This window comes from Oncorhynchus keta, chromosome 24, assembly GCF_023373465.1.
Source record: "Oncorhynchus keta strain PuntledgeMale-10-30-2019 chromosome 24, Oket_V2, whole genome shotgun sequence".
Lineage (NCBI taxonomy): Eukaryota > Metazoa > Chordata > Actinopteri > Salmoniformes > Salmonidae > Oncorhynchus > Oncorhynchus keta.
Genome location: NC_068444.1, coordinates 36,681,332 through 36,698,852, shown reverse-complemented (window position 1 = coordinate 36,698,852; position 17,521 = coordinate 36,681,332). Strand labels below are relative to the sequence as shown.

Genomic DNA, 17,521 nt, shown 5'->3' with positions numbered 1-17,521 from the left:
TTATGTAACAAAAGCCACCTTTGGACAAGGCGGAGATTTATTTTATTGTACTGTTGGGTTGTTTTCAATACAGGCTGTAAAAAAAAACATATATTACCTCTGTTTCAGGACTGTACACTATAACCTTCTCGGTCTATTAGACACAATTCCATCCGTGTTGTCTTTTTCTCCTGAAGATATTGATCCATCGCTCAAGGAGCGTGTAAACAATACGTGAGTATGACATGCTTTTACCTTGTTGCTTTGCTACGTTGAAATGGAATTCTTATGTATGGGTAACGGCATTTTCTACTCCATGACAAACACCCGTTATGCTCTCGTGGTGTGCTATGACGTGTCGTTCTGCAATGAACTAGAAATTATTCTGCTATTGACCGTTGTTATCTTGGAATGTCATTCAATATTAGAAAGAATTGGAGCTTCAACAGTTGTGAGTGCTTGTGGAATATAGTCAATTTAGACAGGTTACACTTTTCTGTCCAGTTGCAAAATAAATCCATGCAAAAAACGGAATGAAACGATGCAGCATAAACAGTTTTTCAATAACCGTTTCGTTCTTCTATTTGCAATAATTTTCTAATACATTTCGTATCATTAGTGTGCTTATATCAAGATTTAAGCTGAATGACTTTCTTTCATGAAACACTTCTCACATTTTTAAGAAGTGCCTCTATTAACATTCTTACCACCATGTCTGTTATGCTTAGCGTTGGGCCATGGCTCGGGGGAAAACAGTGTGCTGTGGCCTGAGCACCCTCGAAGTCACCCTCATGGTCCTGTTTGTGGTCATGACCGCAGTGTCTGTGGGGCTCATCTCAGTCATGGCCGTCCACTGGGAAGACCGATTGCGTAAGAGTTCATGTCCGCTTGCCTGCTTTTGCTCATGTGGGCAGTTTGTTATTTCAGTGCGAGATAGCAGGGGTGTATCATGTTGTTTATTTACGAATACGAGTAAACGTTCCTTGACCACATGACTGTCAAAAATTGAAATCTTAATTCCTTTTATTTCTAAAAGTCTAATTCAGAAACGTGTTTATTTTTGATGGTATGAAAAACTGATGTGTAATGTTTTTTGACTACAGAGGAACCAGAGCCTACAGTAAATCCTACTGCAGGACCACATGAGAACCCATACCTCATAGGGGTGGGCAGAGCAGACTGCACAGGACCCCCTGGGGATGTCCCCCTGGTGAGTGGCAGCGGTCCTTTCAGGACTCCGAAACTGAAGTTTTATTTATTTGGGTATTTTCTTGACTATTTCACAAAACGTCACGCATGCTTCTTGCATTACACTAGTGGCGTCTCTTGTATGGCGACAAATCTTTAATCATGGAGATGTGGCCCGAGATTGACCCACCCACATTGAGAAGTACCTGATAAGAATCTGTGATAGCATTTATGACTAGAAAACGAGATAAGATCTGTGATAAGAAGTCCTCATTTTTTATTTGTTTACAGTTTGCACTTACAATGCCATAAACCAGGGAAGTTAATGGTATATCTTCATTCCAGATGGGCTATGCGAACTTGGAGCAGACTGCTGCGGGTATCCACACACGCCTCTTCAGCAGGGCCTTTATTGTGGATAATGGGAGCAAGAGGGTGGTGTTTGTGACAGCTGACATCGGCATGGTCTCTCAGAGGCTACGGCTGGAGGTGAGCTACAGTATACCGAACCACACACACACACACACACACACACACACACACACACACACACACACACACACACACACACACACACACACACACACACACACACACACACACACACACACACACACACACACACACACACACACACACACACACACACACGTTAAGCTCTATCAACTTTCAGAATCAAGGAGGAGGCTGACGGAAATGGAGAATGCAAATGCACTATAAAACACACTCAAAAAATGCATACGTTTGAATTAGTAGTCAGTGTTGTCTCATCCAATGCAATGCGTTTTAGGTGCTGAAGGAACTTGAGGTGAAATATGGTATCCTGTACAGACAGGACAACGTGATTCTGAGCGGCACCCACACACACTCTGGTCTGGGTGGGTACTTCCAATACACCCTCTTCATGATCACTAGTAAAGGTTACATCAAACCCTCCATCAAAGCCATCGTCAATGGAATTGTCAAGGTGCCTGTCCCTATGTCACTCCTGACTGCAATATATAAATCCATTTATCTTACTGCCTCAAGTTGACTATTGATCATGTTTTATGCATTACAGTGCTTGAGTTGCATTACTTCACTATATACGGTATCTAATACAATAAAATGGATGAACTAGTGAAAATGCTGTTGGAGTTTGCAGTTTGACAATAAAACCTTGTGTCCACTTAGAGCATTGATATAGCACACAGGAGTATAAAACCTGGGAGAATCTACATGAGCAAAGGAGAGCTTGAGGAGAGCAACCTAAACAGAAGTCCTCACTCCTACCTCAACAACCCTGCAGAGGAGAGGAACAAGTATGTTTGTACCATTTTTTTCATACAGTAGCTCACAAAGTATAAATACAGGATATAGCTTGTAGACCAGGCTTGTTCATATTAATGAATGTTTCAGAAATGGATTTGTATTGTAGACTCTCAATCATACAACCTTTTACAGGTATAAATCCAACACAGACAAGCAGGTCACACTTCTGAAGTTCACAGACCTGGATGGAGATGGTATGGGCATGCTCAGGTAAAAAAGAAACATGTTTCCACCTCTTATGTGCATCATACAAACCCAACCTGTGGCCTGTTGTGGTCAAAATCTGGCTATAACGACTTATGAGAATGTCAGTGAGATGTCTTTGAGGCCCTCTGACCCGCTGGTTCACATTTATCAGACCCATTGACATATGGCACTGTCACTTTCAGCTGGTTCGCTGTCCATGCCGTCAGTATGAACTACACCAATCAGATGGTCAGCAGTGATAACATGGGCTATGCCTCTTACCTACTGGAGCAGGAAAAGAACATTGGCTTCTTGCCTGGAGAGGTGAGGTTTCATTATCCTTGTCCAGTCAACATTTTCATATTTAGTATAATAGAGACGTGGTGGCTGTTGGCCGTTTCCCCATTGTAACTACAGAATGATTGAATGTGTGTGTTGGGAGAGTGACTCGAGTCTGTTGAGAGCCTGTGTGGAACAAATAAACAGAGACAATCTAAATGTTATTTTTCTGCACTTTTGGGCTGAATGTGTAATAAACTTAACTTCTGTAATTAAATCATGTTAATGCAGTTCTCCGTTAAGCAAGTTGACTAAACCTAGCTCTCCACAATCATTCGAGAGCTGAGCTTTGATTTCTTTCTTACTTTAACAAAATCAAAACTTTCAGACTGTTTACATACAGTGGGGCAAAAAAGTATTTAGTCAGCCACCAATTGTGCAAGTTCTCCCACTTAAAAAGATGAAAGCGGCCTGTAATGTTCATCACAGGTACACTTCAACTATGACAGACAAAGTGAGAGAAAAAAATCCAGAAAATCACATTGTAAGATTTTTTTATGAATGTATTTGCTAATTATGGTGGAAAATAAGTATTTGATCACCTTCAAACAAGCAAGATTTCTGGCTCTCACAGACCTGTAACTTCTTATTTAAGAGGCTCCTCTGTCCTCCATTCGTTATCTGTATTAATGGCACCTGTTTGAACTTGTTATCAGTATAAAAGACACCTGTCCACAACCTCAAACAGTCACACTCCAAACTCCACTATGACCAAGACCAAAGAGCTGTCAAAGGACACCAGAAACCAAATTGTAGACCTGCACCAGGCTGGGAAGACTGAATCTTCAAGATAGGCCATAGTGGAGTTTGGAGTGTGACTGTTTGAGGTTGTGGACAGGTGTCTTTTACACTGATAACAAGTTCAAACAGGTGCCATTAATACAGATAATGAGTAGGTAAGCAGCTTGGTTTGAAGAAATCAACTGTGGGAGCAATTATTAGGAAATGGAAGACATACAAGACCACTGATAATCTCCCTCGATCTGGTGCTCCACGCAAGATCTCACCCCGTGGGGTCAAAATGATCACAAGAACGGTGAGCAAAAATCTCAGAACCACACGGGGGGACCTAGTGAATGACCTGCAGAGAGCTGGGACCAAAGTAACAAAGCCTACCATTAGTAACACACTACGCCGCCAGGGACTCAAATCCTGCAGTGCCAGACGTGTCCCCCTGCTTAAGCCATTACATGTCCAGGCCCCTCTGATGTTTGCTAGAGAGCATTTGGATGATCCAGAAGAAGATTGGGAGAATGTTATATCGTCAGATGAAACCAAAATATAACTTTTTGGTAAAAACTCAACTCGTCGTGTTTGGAGGACAAAGAATGCTGAGTTGCATCCAAAGAACACCATACCTACTGTGAAGCATGGGGGTGGAAATATTATGCTTTGGGGCTGTTTTTCTGCAAAGGGACCAGGACGACTGATCCATGTAAAGGAAAGAATGAATGAGAAAACCTCCTTCCATCAGCAAGGGCATTGAAGATGAAACGTGGCTGGGTCTTTCAGCATGACAATGATCCCAAACACACCACCCGGTCAACGAAGGAGTGGCTTCGTAAGAAGCATTTCAAGGTCCTGGAGTGGCCTAGCCAGTCTCCAGATCTCAACCCCATAGAAAATCTTTGGAGGGAGTTGAAAGTCCGTGTTGCCCAGCAACAGCCCCAAAACATCACTGCTCTAGAGGAGATCTGCATGGAGGAATGGGCCAAGATACCAGCAACAGTGTGTGAAAACCTTGTGAAGACTTACAGAAAACATTTGACCTCTGTCATTGCCAACAAAGGGTATATAACAAAGTATTGAGATAAACTTTAGTTATTGACCAAATACTTATTTTCCACCATAATTTGCAAATAAATTCATTAAAAATCCTACAATGTGATTTTCTGGATTTTTTTTCTTCTCATTTTGTCTGTCATAGTTGAAGTGTACCTATGACGATAATTACAGGCCTCTCTCATATTTTTAAGTGGGAGAACTTGCACAATTGGTGGCTGACTAAATACCTTTTTGCCCCACTGTATGTGGGAACTCCTTCAAGACTGTTGGAAAAACATTTCAGGTGAAGCTGATTTAGAGAATGTCAAAAGTGTGCAAAGCTGTCATCAAGACAAAGGGTGGCTACTTTGAAAAATCAAAAATATATTTGGATTTGTTTAACACTTTTCTGGTTACTACAGGATTCCATATGTGATTATTTCATAGTTTTGATGTCTTCACTAATATTCTACAATGTCGAAAATAGTTTTTTTCAAATTTAAAAACCTTGAATGAGTAGGTGTGTCCAAACTTTTGATTGGTACTGTATATGAAGGACGCCTTACTCCATTTGTATGTGTGACACTGTGTCTTGTTCCAGGGGCCGTTTGTGGCAGCCTTTGCCTCTTCTAACCTGGGAGACGCCAGCCCAAACATCAGAGGGCCATTCTGTGCCAACACTGGACTCCCCTGTGATTACCTCAACAGCTCCTGTCCCATCGGAGGGGTGTGTACGGCAGACACAAAACAATAGGAGTACTCCATGGAATACTGCATCAGACGTTTACTGAACAGCATCAGCATGTTTACGTTCAGTGCAAATTCAGAGTTTATGTTCGCATAGAATCCATAGCAAAAAAAAACACTACCGCTCCAACCTGTGTACACCACCTCTTGTGTGATTTTTTCCCAGCTAAAAATGTGTGTTGCACTGGGTCCGGCAGGATCTGACATGTTCAACAACACCAAGATCATAGGAGAGAACATTTTCAAAAGGGCAAAGGTAAGACATCTTACAGGTCACTATGAGTGATATGCCCATTTTAAATCCAGGATCTGTGAAACAACTTTGCCTTGCTGAGAAACCAATTACATGGATAGATGTTTATCTTCTCCATCAAGGGATTAGTTGAGTTGGTGATTCATATCTAGGTAATCTAAGGGTCAAGAACGTTGGCCAGTAACCCGAAAGGTTGCTGGTTCGAATCCCCGAGCAGACTAGGCGAAACATGTCGATCAGCCCTTCAGCAAGGCACTTAATGCTAATTAAGTTAGCATTAATTAGCTCTGGATAAGAGTGTCTGCTAAATGACTAAACTGTAAATGCCTGTTATATTGTTGTCTGCCCCCTAAAGGATCTGTATGGTAAGGCCAGACAGGAGGTTCGTGGGCCCCTCCATGCAGCCCATCAGTGGGTGAATATGACTGACGTGACCGTCCAGCTAAACTCTACACACACAGTGAGAAACCCTAACCCTAACCTTAACTCTAAACCTAACCTCTAAACCTGTAAGAGCACACAGGGAGCCAAACCAAAAAGAGTGTCGCAAGTAACAAAGAATGCCCTCGATTCAACTTCTCACCTCTGCCTCACTCTTTATCTTGAAACACTAAGAGGATGTTCTAGGTATTGACTTTTATGGTGCCTTGTTTTATCAACATCAGAGATAATGCTGGAAGTACTTTCAAGGATAATATAATTCCCTGATGTCGACTGCAGTGTGATATAACTGAAAGATCTGCCAATGTGCCCTTGAGCAAGACACTTAATCCTAATTGCTCCAGGGTCGCCGTCGATTATGGCAGACACTGGACGTGATCCCACTCTCTAAGGGTGTCTCAGGAAGAGTTGGGATGTGCAAAAAAACACATTTTCAATTCACACACGCGTATTAATACACTCTTGTACATGTATGAAATAGGATAAATATAAGCACCCGTATTATTATTATTCTAATTATTATAACTACAGAAGTTTGACCCAGTTCATTTTGATACAATATGTATTGAATTTTGTGATTCTGACCACGCTTGTCTCTCACAATCAGGGCAGAACCTGTAAACCAGCCCTGGGCCACAGCTTCGCCGCAGGGACTACAGACGGAGGAGGCGACCTCAATTTCACACAAGGTTAGAAACCCTTCTCTGCTTTTTATTGTCCATTATACACTGAGTGTACAAAACATTAGTAATACATGCGCCTCCCATGAAATAGACTGACCAGGTAAATCCAGGTGAAAGCTATGATGTCACTTGTTAAATCCATTTCAATCAGTGTAGATTGCTATTTGGTATTGGCATTTGGTATTGGTATTTAAGTGTAGTTTGAGTGTCAAGAACTGCAACGCTCCTGGGTTTTTCACGCTCAACAGTTTCCCGTGTGTATCAAGAATGGTCCACCACCCAAAGGACATCCAGCCAACTTGACACGACTGTGGCATTGGAGTCATCATGGGCCAGCATCCCTGTGGAATGCCCCCACGTTATTGAGGTGCAACTCAATATTTGGAAGGTGTTCCTAATGTTTTGAACACTCAATGTATATTATTGTACTATATTAAGATAATTGTCACTGAGATACTCACCCCTCAATGTACTGAATTGTTCTGAAATGTATGTATCCAGGGGCTGTTGAGGGTGACCCATTTTGGGACGGAATTAGAGATGCACTGCTTGGAGCTCCCTCCAATGAGACGCAGGACTGCCACCAACCCAAACCTATTCTCTTTAGCACTGGAGAGGTGGGCACTGTTCTCTTTCTGCCTTTTTCCATTGCGGTCCAAGTGCGGCCAAAGACTTTCCATGGGCTTGAACTGTGGCGGTACAGTAGGGAAATTGGGTTTCCATAGCCAGAGCCGTGTGTCAATGTACGGTACATGATGTCACCATCGGTGAGATGTGACAGTAACCGTGTCGTTCTCTGCCTTAGATGACCTGGCCCCTCCCCTGGCACCCAAGCATTGTGGACGTTCAGATCATCACCATAGGACCTGTGGCCATTGTGGCTATCCCTGGAGAAATGACGTGAGTTTGCACTACAGTCTGTAGTTTTTAAAAATGTTTATTACCCTAATAGACCCAAATTAGATTCTCCTCACAATGCTTCCATGGAAAATGTGATTAAGCAACAATGAGTTAGAGTTGGACTTGAGATGGAACAGGTTGTGACTCTGTGGTTGCTGGTCACGCATTCAGGCGCACATTGAAAGAACAATGCAAGTCAACCTTTAGAGAGAACACACAACACAAAACAGACAGTGTTTGTTTAGCTGACGTGTTAAAAGACATTGATTGAATTCTGTTGACCCGTTGTGTTGCAGCACGATGTCAGGAAGGAGGATAAGAGAGGCAGTCAAGCAGGTGAGAATCAAATATCACACACATACAAATGTAGGCACACACACACATGCACACGCACACACACCACATGCATGCACACTCACTCATTAAGGCAAATATTCTGTTAGCATTCTTTATGTTTTAAATATGAATGTATGTCACACAAATCACATTTTATCAAATCAAATGCTTTGTATACAACAGGTTTGGACTGACAGTGAATTGCTTACTTAAGGCCCTCCCCAACAATGCAGAGAGAAACAAAATAGAGAAATAATAGAAAAGTAAAACATGTAATAATAGATACACACTGAGTGACAATAACTTGGCTATACAAGGGGTACCAGTACCGGGTCCATGTGAAGGGGTACGGGGTTATTGAGGTGGATGTGTACATATACAGTGCATTCGGAAATTATTCAGACCCCTTGACTTTTTGAACCCGATTGAACATCACTGGAAATAGCTGTGCAGTGGCACTCTCCATCCAACCTGACAGAGCTTGAGAAGATCTGGAGAAAAGCATGGGAGAAACTCTCCAAATACAAGTGTGCCAAGCTTGTAGCATCATCCCGAAAAGACTCGAGGCTGTAATTGCTTCCAAAGGTGCTTCAATAAAGTACTGAGTAAAGGGTCTGAATACTTATGTAAATATTATATTTCATTTTTTTGCTTTGCCATTATGGGGTATTTTGTGTAGATTGATGAGGGGTTGGGAAATCTAATCAATTTTAGAATAAGTAAGAATGTGGAAGAAGTCAAGGGGTCTAAGTACTTTCAGAATGCACTATAACTAGGATGGTAAACAGCATGGGTGGACGGGGCCGTTCAAGATTAGGGAGGCCAATATTTTTTAAATTATATTACAGCATATTGGATGACTGTCATTCATATTCCATTCACCAGCTCAATGTAACATCGATAGGTTTCGGCTACTACATGATACTCTAATGTTCCCGATACCCATCATGAGATTTCTACAACCTAGCATATGAATGAAAGTTTGCAACATACAGTTGAAGTCGGAAGTTTACAAACACTTAGTCATTAAAACTCGTTTTTCAACCACTCCACAAATTTCTTGTTAACAAACTATGCTTTTGGCAAGTCGGTTAGGACATCTACTTTGTTCATCCTTTTTCCAACAATTGTTTACAGAAATATTATTTCACTTATAATTCACTGTATCACAATTCCAGTGGGGCGGCAGGGTAGCCTAGTGGTTAGAGCGATGGACTAGTAACCGGAAGGTTGCAAGTTCAAACCCCCGAGCTGACAAGGTACAAATCTGTCGTTCTGCCCCTGAACAGGCAGTTAACCCGCTGTTCCTAGGCCGTCATTGAAAATAAGAATTTGTAATTAACTGACTTGCCTGGTTAAATAAAGGTAAAATAAATAAAGAAAATGGGTCAGAAGTTTACATACACCAAGTTGATTGTGCCTTTAAACAGCTTGGAAAATTCCAGAAAATGATGTCATGGCTGTAGAAGCTTCTGATAGGCTAATTGACATGTCAATTGGAGGTGATATGTATTTCTGTCTCCTAGAGATGAACGTACTTTTGTGCGAAAAGTGCAAATTTATCCCAGAACAACAGCAAAGGACCTTGTGAAGATGATGGAGGAAACAGGTACAAAAGTATCTATATCCACAGTAAAACGAGTCCTATATCAACATAACCTGAAAGGCCTCTCAGCAAGGAAGAAGCCGCCATAAAAAAGCCAGACTATGGTTTGCAACTAACTGCACATGGGGACAAAGGTCGTACTTTTTGGAAAATGTCCTCTGTCTCATGAAACAAAAATAGAACAGTTTGGTCATAATGACCATTGTTATGTTTGGAGGAAAAAGGGGGAGGCTTGCAAGCCGAAGAACACCATCCCAACCGTGAAGCACGGTGTAAGGGTTTTCCTGTGGTGAAGTAGAGGAGGACCAAAACGCAGCGTGGTTATATTGACTCATGTTTAATCAAAAACGGATAAACATGAACACTACAAAACAATGAACGTGGAAAACCAAAAACAGCCCTATCTGGTGCAAAACACAGAGACAGGAACAATCACCCACAAAACCCAACACAAAACAGGCTACCTAAATATGGTTCCCAATCAGAGACAATGACTAACACCTGCCTCTGATTGAGAACCATATCAGGCCAAACATAGAAATAGACAAACCAGACACACAACATAGAATGCCCACCCAGCTCACGTCCTTACCAACACTAAATCAAGGAAAACACATACGAACGATGGACAGAACCCCCCCCAAGGTGTGGACTCCGAACGCACAACCTAAACCTATAGGGGAGGGTCTGGGTGGGCATCTCTCCGCGGTGGCGGCTCTGGCGCTGGACGTGGACCCCACTCCATAATTGTCTTAGTCCACCTCCTTAGTGTCCCTTGAGTGGCGACCCTCGCCGCTAACCTTGGCCTAGGAAACCTAACAATGGGCCCCACTGGACTGAGGTAGCTCGGGACCGAGGGGAAGCTCGGGACCGAGGGGAAGCTCGGGACCGAGGGGAAGCTCAGGAGTGAGAGGAAGCTCAGGAGTGAGAGGAAGCTCAGGAGTGAGAGGAAGCTCAGGAGTGAGAGGAAGCTCATGCAGGTTGATGGATCTACCAGATCCTGGCTGGCTGGTGGTTCCGGCAGATCCTGGCTGACTGGCACTTCTGGCGGATCCTGGCTGACTGGTGGATCCTGGCAGACTGGCAGATCCTGGCAGACTGGCGGATCCTGGCAGACTGGCGGATCCTGGCAGACTGGCGGATCCTGGCACACTGGCGGATCCTGGCTGAATGGCGGATCTAACTGATCCTGGCAGACTGGCAGATCCTGGCTGACTGGCGGATCCTGGCAGACTGGCGGATCCTGGCAGACTGGTGGATCCTGGCACACTGGCGGATCCTGGCTGAATGGCGGATCTAACTGATCCTGGCAGACTGGCGGATCCTGGCTGACTGGCAGATCCTGGCCGACTGGCGGATCCTGGCCGACTGGCGGATCCTGGCCGACTGGCGGATCCTGGCCGACTGGCGGATCCTGGCCGACTGGCAGATCCTGGCCGACTGGCAGATCCTGGCCGACTGGCAGATCCTGGCCGACTGGCAGATCCTGGCTGACTGGCACTTCTGGCGGATCCTGGCTGAATGGTGGATCTAACTGATCCTGGCTGACTGGCAGATCCTGGCCGACTGGCAGATCCTGGCCGACTGGCAGATCCTGGCAGATCCTGGCCGACTGGCAGATCTGGCGGATCCTGGCTGACTGGCGGATCCTGGCTGACTGGCCGTTCTGGCGGATCCAGGTTGACTGGTAGTTCTGGCAGATCCTGGCTGACTGGCGGATCCTGGCAGGCTGGCGGACCCTGGCTGACTGGTGGATCCTGGCAGACTGGCGGGTCCTGGCACACTGGCGGATCCTGGCACACTGGCGGATCCTGGCACACTGGCGGATCCTGGCACACTGGCGGATCCTGGCTGAATGGCGGATCTAACTGATCCTGGCAGACTGGCGAATCCTGGCTGACTGGCAGATCCTGGCTGACTGGCGGATCCTGGCTGACTGGCGGATCTAACCGATCCTGACAGACTGGCGGATCCTGGCTGACTGGTGGATCCTGGCTGACTGGCGGATCTAACTGATCCTGACAGACTGGCGGCGCTGGGCAGACTGGCGGCGCTGGGCAGACTGTCGGCGCTGGGCAGACTGGCGGCACTGGTGGCGCGGGGCAGACTGGCGGCACTGGCGGCGCTCGGCAGACTGGCGGCACTGGCGGCGCTGGAGAGGAAGGCTCTGGCAGTGCTGGACTGAGGAACTCTGGCGCCTCTGGAATGAGGGGCGGGAGCTCTGGCAGCGCCGGACAGACGGGAGACTCCGGCTGCGCTGGAGAGGAGGAAGGCTCTGGCCGCGCTGGACAGAGAAGCTCTGGCGCCTCTGGACTGAGGAGCGCTGGTGCCTCTGGACTGAGGAGCGGGAGATCTGGCAGCGCCGGACAGGCGGGAGACTCTGGCAGCGCCGGACAGGCGGGAGCACCTGTGTTGATGGAACGGAGAAACCGCCTGGTGCGGGGAGCCGGCACTGGTGGTACCGGGCCACGTACCTCCGGGTGAGTGCAAGGAACAGGACACACTGGGTTGTGAAGGTGTACTCCAACACACGTTTCAGGCTGAGTACAAGGAACTGACACGGGTGACATCGGACAGCTAACACGCTCCTCAGGGCGAATGCCGTGCATACTATGCCAAACCAACAGCTTTCTCTCTACTCTGTCCAATACATCCTCAACACTCTCAGACTCAGCACTCAGCTTCGCCGATAGCTCCAATTCCATCCATGGCTCCTTACGGTAAACAGGGGGAGTTGGCTCAGGTCTGACTCCTGACTCTGCCACACTCTCCCTGTGCCCCCTCCCAATAAATTTTTGGGGCTGACTCTCGGGCTTCCGTCCGCGCCGCCGTGCTTGCTTCGCCAACCTCATTCTCCTGTAACCTTCCGCACACTGCTCCATCGAATCCCAGGCGGGCTCCGGCACTCTCCCTGGGTCGACCGCCCACCTGTCTATCTCCTCCCAAGTTGTGTAGTCCAGATTCTGCTCCCATGTCCCGAAATCCTGACCTCGCTGTTGTTGTTCCTGCTGCTGCTGCCTCTGTTCCTTCTCCTGCTGCTGTTTTTGCTGTTGCCCGTTACCACGCCGCTTGGTCCTGTTGTGGTGGGTGATTCTGTAAGGGTTTTCCTGTGGTGAAGTAGAGGAGGACCAAAACGCAGCGTGGTTATATTGACTCATGTTTAATCAAAAACGGATAAACATGAACACTACAAAACAGTGAACGTGGAAAACCAAAAACAGCCCTATCTGGTGCAAAACACAGAGACAGGAACAATCACCCACAAAACCCAACACAAAACAGGCTACCTAAATATGGTTCCCAATCAGAGACAATGACTAACACCTGCCTCTGATTGAGAACCATATCAGGCCAAACATAGACATAGACAAACCAGACACACAACATAGAATGCCCACCCAGCTCACGTCCTGACCAACACTAAAACAAGGAAAACACATAAGAACGATGTACAGAACGTGACACACGGGGTTGGCAGCATCATGTTGTGGGGCTGCTTTGCTGCAGGAGATACTGGTGCACTTCACAAAGATGGCTCCATGAGGAAGTAAATTATATGGATATAATAATAATAATAATAATAATAATATATGATGTAGCTCAGTTGGTAGAGCATGGCGCTTGTAACGCCAGGGTAGTGGGTTCGTTTCCCGGGACCACCCATACGTAGAATGTATGCACACATGACTGTAAGTCGCTTTGGATAAAAGCGTCTGCTAAATGGCATATATTATTATTATTATATTATTGAAGCACATCTCAAGACATCAGTCAGGAAGTTAAAGCTTGGTCACAAATGGGTCTTCCAAATGGACAATGACCCCAAGCAAGCTTTCAAAGTTGTGGCAAAATGGCTTAAGGACAACAAAGTCAAGGTATTGGAGTGGCCATCACAAAGCCCTGACCTCAACCCTATAGAAAATGTGTGGGCAGAACTGAAAAAGCATGTGCGCGCAAGGAGGCCTACAACCTGACTCAGTTACACCGGCTATGTCAGGAGGAATGGGCCAAAATTTACCCAACTCATTGTGGGAAGCTTTTGGAAGGCTACCCGCAATGTTTGACCCAAGTTAAACAATTTAAAGGCAATGCTACCAAATACTAATTGAATGTATGTATACTTCTGACCCACTGGGAATGTGATGAAAGAAATAAAAGCTTGAATAAATCATTCTCTACTATTATTCTGAAATTGAACATTCTTTAAATAAAGTGGTGATCCTAACTAACCTATTACAGGGAATTTTTACTCTGATTAAATGTCAGGAATTGTGAAAAGTTTAAATGTACTTGGCTAAGGTGTATGTAAACTTCCGACTTCAAATGTCAGAATAATAGTAGAGAGAATGATTTATATAAGCTTTTAGCTACAGCTACTGGCTGTAGCTTATTCTTTCTGTACGAGATTAATTTTCTTATACTTTGATTGGGTGGACAACATGTCAGTTCATGCTGCAAGAGCTCTGATAGGTTGGAGGACGTCCTCTGGAAGTTGTCATAATTACCAGTGGAGGCATTCGCCCTGAGGAGCGTGTTAGCTGTCCGATGTCACCCGTGTCATACCTAGGATAGGATAAGTAATCCTTCTCACCCCCCTTTAAGATTTAGATGCACCATTGTAAAGTGACTATTCTACTGGATGTCATAAGGTGAATGCATCAATTTGTAAGTCGCTCTGGATAAGAGCGTCTGCTAAATGACTTAAATGTAAAATGTAAATGTAAATTACTGTGTAAGTCTATGGAATGGGGTGAGAACAATGTGTCTCCTAGGTTTCGTATTGAAGCCAATGTAGCCAGAGGAGGACGGAAGCTAGATGTCTTCTGGCTACACCATGGTGCTACGCTACAGAGGGCTGTTGAGGCTACTGTATGCCATTGCAAAACAGTGTGTTTTAATAAATTATTTGGTGACATGAATGTATTTACTATAGTTTTATCTAAAAATGATCACTTTTTTAATGTTTTTAATCATTTTAATTTGTATTAAAATCACAGAGGAGGATGGTCCTCCCCTTGCTCCTCTGAGGAGCCTCCACTGGTAAACATTAGCAGCAGTGTATGTGACACTGATGAGTCCAAAAAGTTGGTGCAAAAAGGATCAATGCAGATAGTCCAAGTATCTATTTGGTTAACTATTTAACTGACTATTTAACAGTCTTATGGCTTGGGGGTAGAAGCTGTTCAGGGTCCTGTTGGTACTGCTTGCCATGTGATAGCAGACAGAACATTCTATGACTTGGATGGCTGGAGTCTTTGACAATTTTTAGGGCCATACTCTGACACCGCCTGGTATAGAGGTCCTAAAGATCGGAGGGCCCTTGACAAATCTTTTCAGCCTCCCGAGGGGGAGAGGCGTTGTCGTACCCTCGTCACAATTGTGTTGGTGTGTTTGGACCATGTTAAATCCTTAGTGATGTGGACACCGAGGAACTTGAAGCTCTCAACCTACTCCACTTCAGCCCCATCGTTGTGAACTACATGATCCTTGTGTATGTGTCTGTTGATCAGGAATTGGAGGCCCAGGGAACATTCAGTAACGCTGAGGTGGTCGTCGCTGGCCTGTGCAACATCTACACTCATTACATCACCACCTATGAGGAGTACCAGGTACGAGAGAACAAGCGATTTTGAGCGGTATCAAATCACTGATCACAAAAGGGCCCATAGACACTGAGGAGTATTTTTTTCTACAGATCCAGCGTTATGAAGGAGCTTCCACCATCTACGGGCCTCATACACTTTCTGCATACATTCAGAAGTTTAGGGGCCTGGCCAAGGCCATTGCAGAGGTGAGGACCACATACTGTACAATACATGTACCGGCTCCTGTCACAGTGAATGTCCTATTCCAGCCTACTGTATTTCAACTTCTCCTATGCTCACAGGGTAAAGAGCAGGAGCTGCCCAAGGGTCCCGAGCCCCCTTTCTTCAAGGACAGTCAGCTGTTCAGCTTGCTTCCTGCTGCGGCTGTAGACAAAAAGCCAATCAACACCACGTTTGGAGAGGTTTTAGAGCGAGTGGACCCAGAGTACACGGTTGTAAGTCTGACTTGGTCAAAATGCTATGAGCTGATGTTTAAAAAAAATGTGTTTACAACATCAATACTGAATCTCCTCAGCATATGAATCCAGTTCAAGTGATGTTAATGTATTCCTGTAGGGGGATGTTGCTTCTGTCACATTTGTTGCAGGGAATCCAAGACACTCAGAAGACATTGTGAGGCCGCAATCTTACACTTAACTAGTATCATTGATGGCATTATGCTTCTTTAGATACCTTGGTTGTATAGTATGTAGCACATCACTGATACCATGTAATTTCAGAGGGATAAGACTTTTGTTACCGTGGAAAAGTATCATAACAGCACAGCACACTGGGACGTCGTTCACACAGATGCCTCTTGGGAGACAAGGTAGAGCACTGTTCATTAAAATTCCTTATTTCATAAACACTCTATCAGACCCAATCCATTTTTAATGGCCTCTGTAATAATTAACGGCACCTGGAAAACTATCTGTTCGATTTGATTATTTTGTCTTGGGCATTATTCACATCGGGCCTTATCTTTCAAGGACCACTCGTTGATAATGGTGTGCTGAGTCAGCACCTTGTATCTGATTATCACCACAGCTTAACACACAGGCTATTCTACTTACCCAGTCAGATGAACTTGAGCAGTATGAAGGAAGTTGGCGGTAGTTTCCGAGCCAATGCGAACTAGTGTTAGCGCAACGACTGGAAGTCTACTAGTACGCTGGCATTGCTACTGTACCTGTAGACTTCCAGTCATTGTGCTAATGCTAGTTAGCGTTGGCTTAGTTGTCTCGCAAAACTACCACTATCTTCCTCCATACTGCACTCAGAGAGTTCATCTGACTCTGGGTAATCTCACAGTATCCCGTTAAACACAGGCTCAAATCCAGGTTCACAATGACGCACAAGATGTGTCTAAAGAAGTCATAAGGATGTAGTGTATTTTGATTGTTGATGGCCGAGTTGGTCGTTCGTTGGCAGAGTTCGGCTGCGACGTTAATTGCAATCATAACAGGTATTTTGAGAGGAGCATTGGTAGGTTGGGCAGGATGATTGCTTGGGGGTGGTCTTTAGAGGTGGTATAGCCCAATTAGGGTTAGATTCAACCCTAGTTTAATTGGGTCTGCATTGCTCCACTGACCTCCATGGTGTGGTCATGAGTCTAAAGCCTGATATATATCTGTGTGACAGTAACGAGGTCAGTCTCTTTGAGCAGCTCAGACAACATAATCCGGACGACATCAGGGGTGGAGGTGGGGGGTGGGGGGGGTTCGAATGGAGGGTGTGAATGGAGGGTGACACTGACCACTCATGTCCCCCGTGTTCTTGTATTGTCTCGTCTCCTTTCCCAATAGGTTTCACTGGGTGAAGAATGGAGCGGAGAGCAATGCTACCATTGAGTGGCACATCCCTCTGTCAGCCCAGGCTGGCTCCTACAGGATTCGACACTTTGGACACTACAAACAGCGGAAGGGATTCCTAGAGACTGTGATCATGGCCTATGAGGGTGTGTCGGATGTCTTCAGAGTCTCCAAAATAAAGTCGAATTACTAACCACTGATCATTTGAATACGACTAGACCAGCAGTGGAAATAAGGCAGACGATAGTGTACACTTCCAGTGGCCCTGATATGATAAATATTGTATGTTCTCTATTTCAATGTAACACAATGCATGTACAGTACTAAAGCTTTAATTAAACGAGACCCATGCTAAAGCATTACACGAGACCCATGCTTCAAAAACAAAACCG

General features: G+C 45.1%; 1 protein-coding gene across 1 annotated transcript; it reads left to right on the top strand.

Moving 5' to 3' along the window:
* Positions 1–59: 59 nt before the first annotated feature.
* asah2 (N-acylsphingosine amidohydrolase 2) lies at positions 60–17,491 on the top strand. The gene is made up of 21 exons (XM_035734591.1): positions 60–213; positions 708–849; positions 1,083–1,189; positions 1,513–1,656; positions 1,958–2,134; positions 2,341–2,468; positions 2,611–2,688; positions 2,868–2,988; positions 5,369–5,494; positions 5,681–5,770; positions 6,123–6,227; positions 6,816–6,897; positions 7,393–7,508; positions 7,697–7,791; positions 8,088–8,127; positions 15,244–15,342; positions 15,429–15,524; positions 15,621–15,773; positions 15,895–15,951; positions 16,059–16,147; positions 17,124–17,491. The coding sequence occupies exons 2-21, from the start codon at positions 717–719 to the stop codon at positions 17,320–17,322; spliced, it is 2,235 nt and encodes a 744-aa protein (XP_035590484.1). The 5' UTR covers positions 60–213; positions 708–716; the 3' UTR covers positions 17,323–17,491.
* The last annotated feature ends 30 nt before the right edge of the window (positions 17,492–17,521 follow it).

Bases quoted from the DNA above. Each gene is read 5' to 3' on its own strand.
- asah2 (XM_035734591.1), top strand. From the start codon at position 717: ATGGCTCGGGGGAAAACAGTGTGCTGTGGCCTGAGCACCCTCGAAGTC. The intron at 2,469-2,610 runs GTATGTTTGTAC...AACCTTTTACAG, and splicing joins CCTGCAGAGGAGAGGAACAA to GTATAAATCCAACACAGACA. The intron at 7,792-8,087 runs GTGAGTTTGCAC...GTTGTGTTGCAG, and splicing joins GCTATCCCTGGAGAAATGAC to CACGATGTCAGGAAGGAGGA.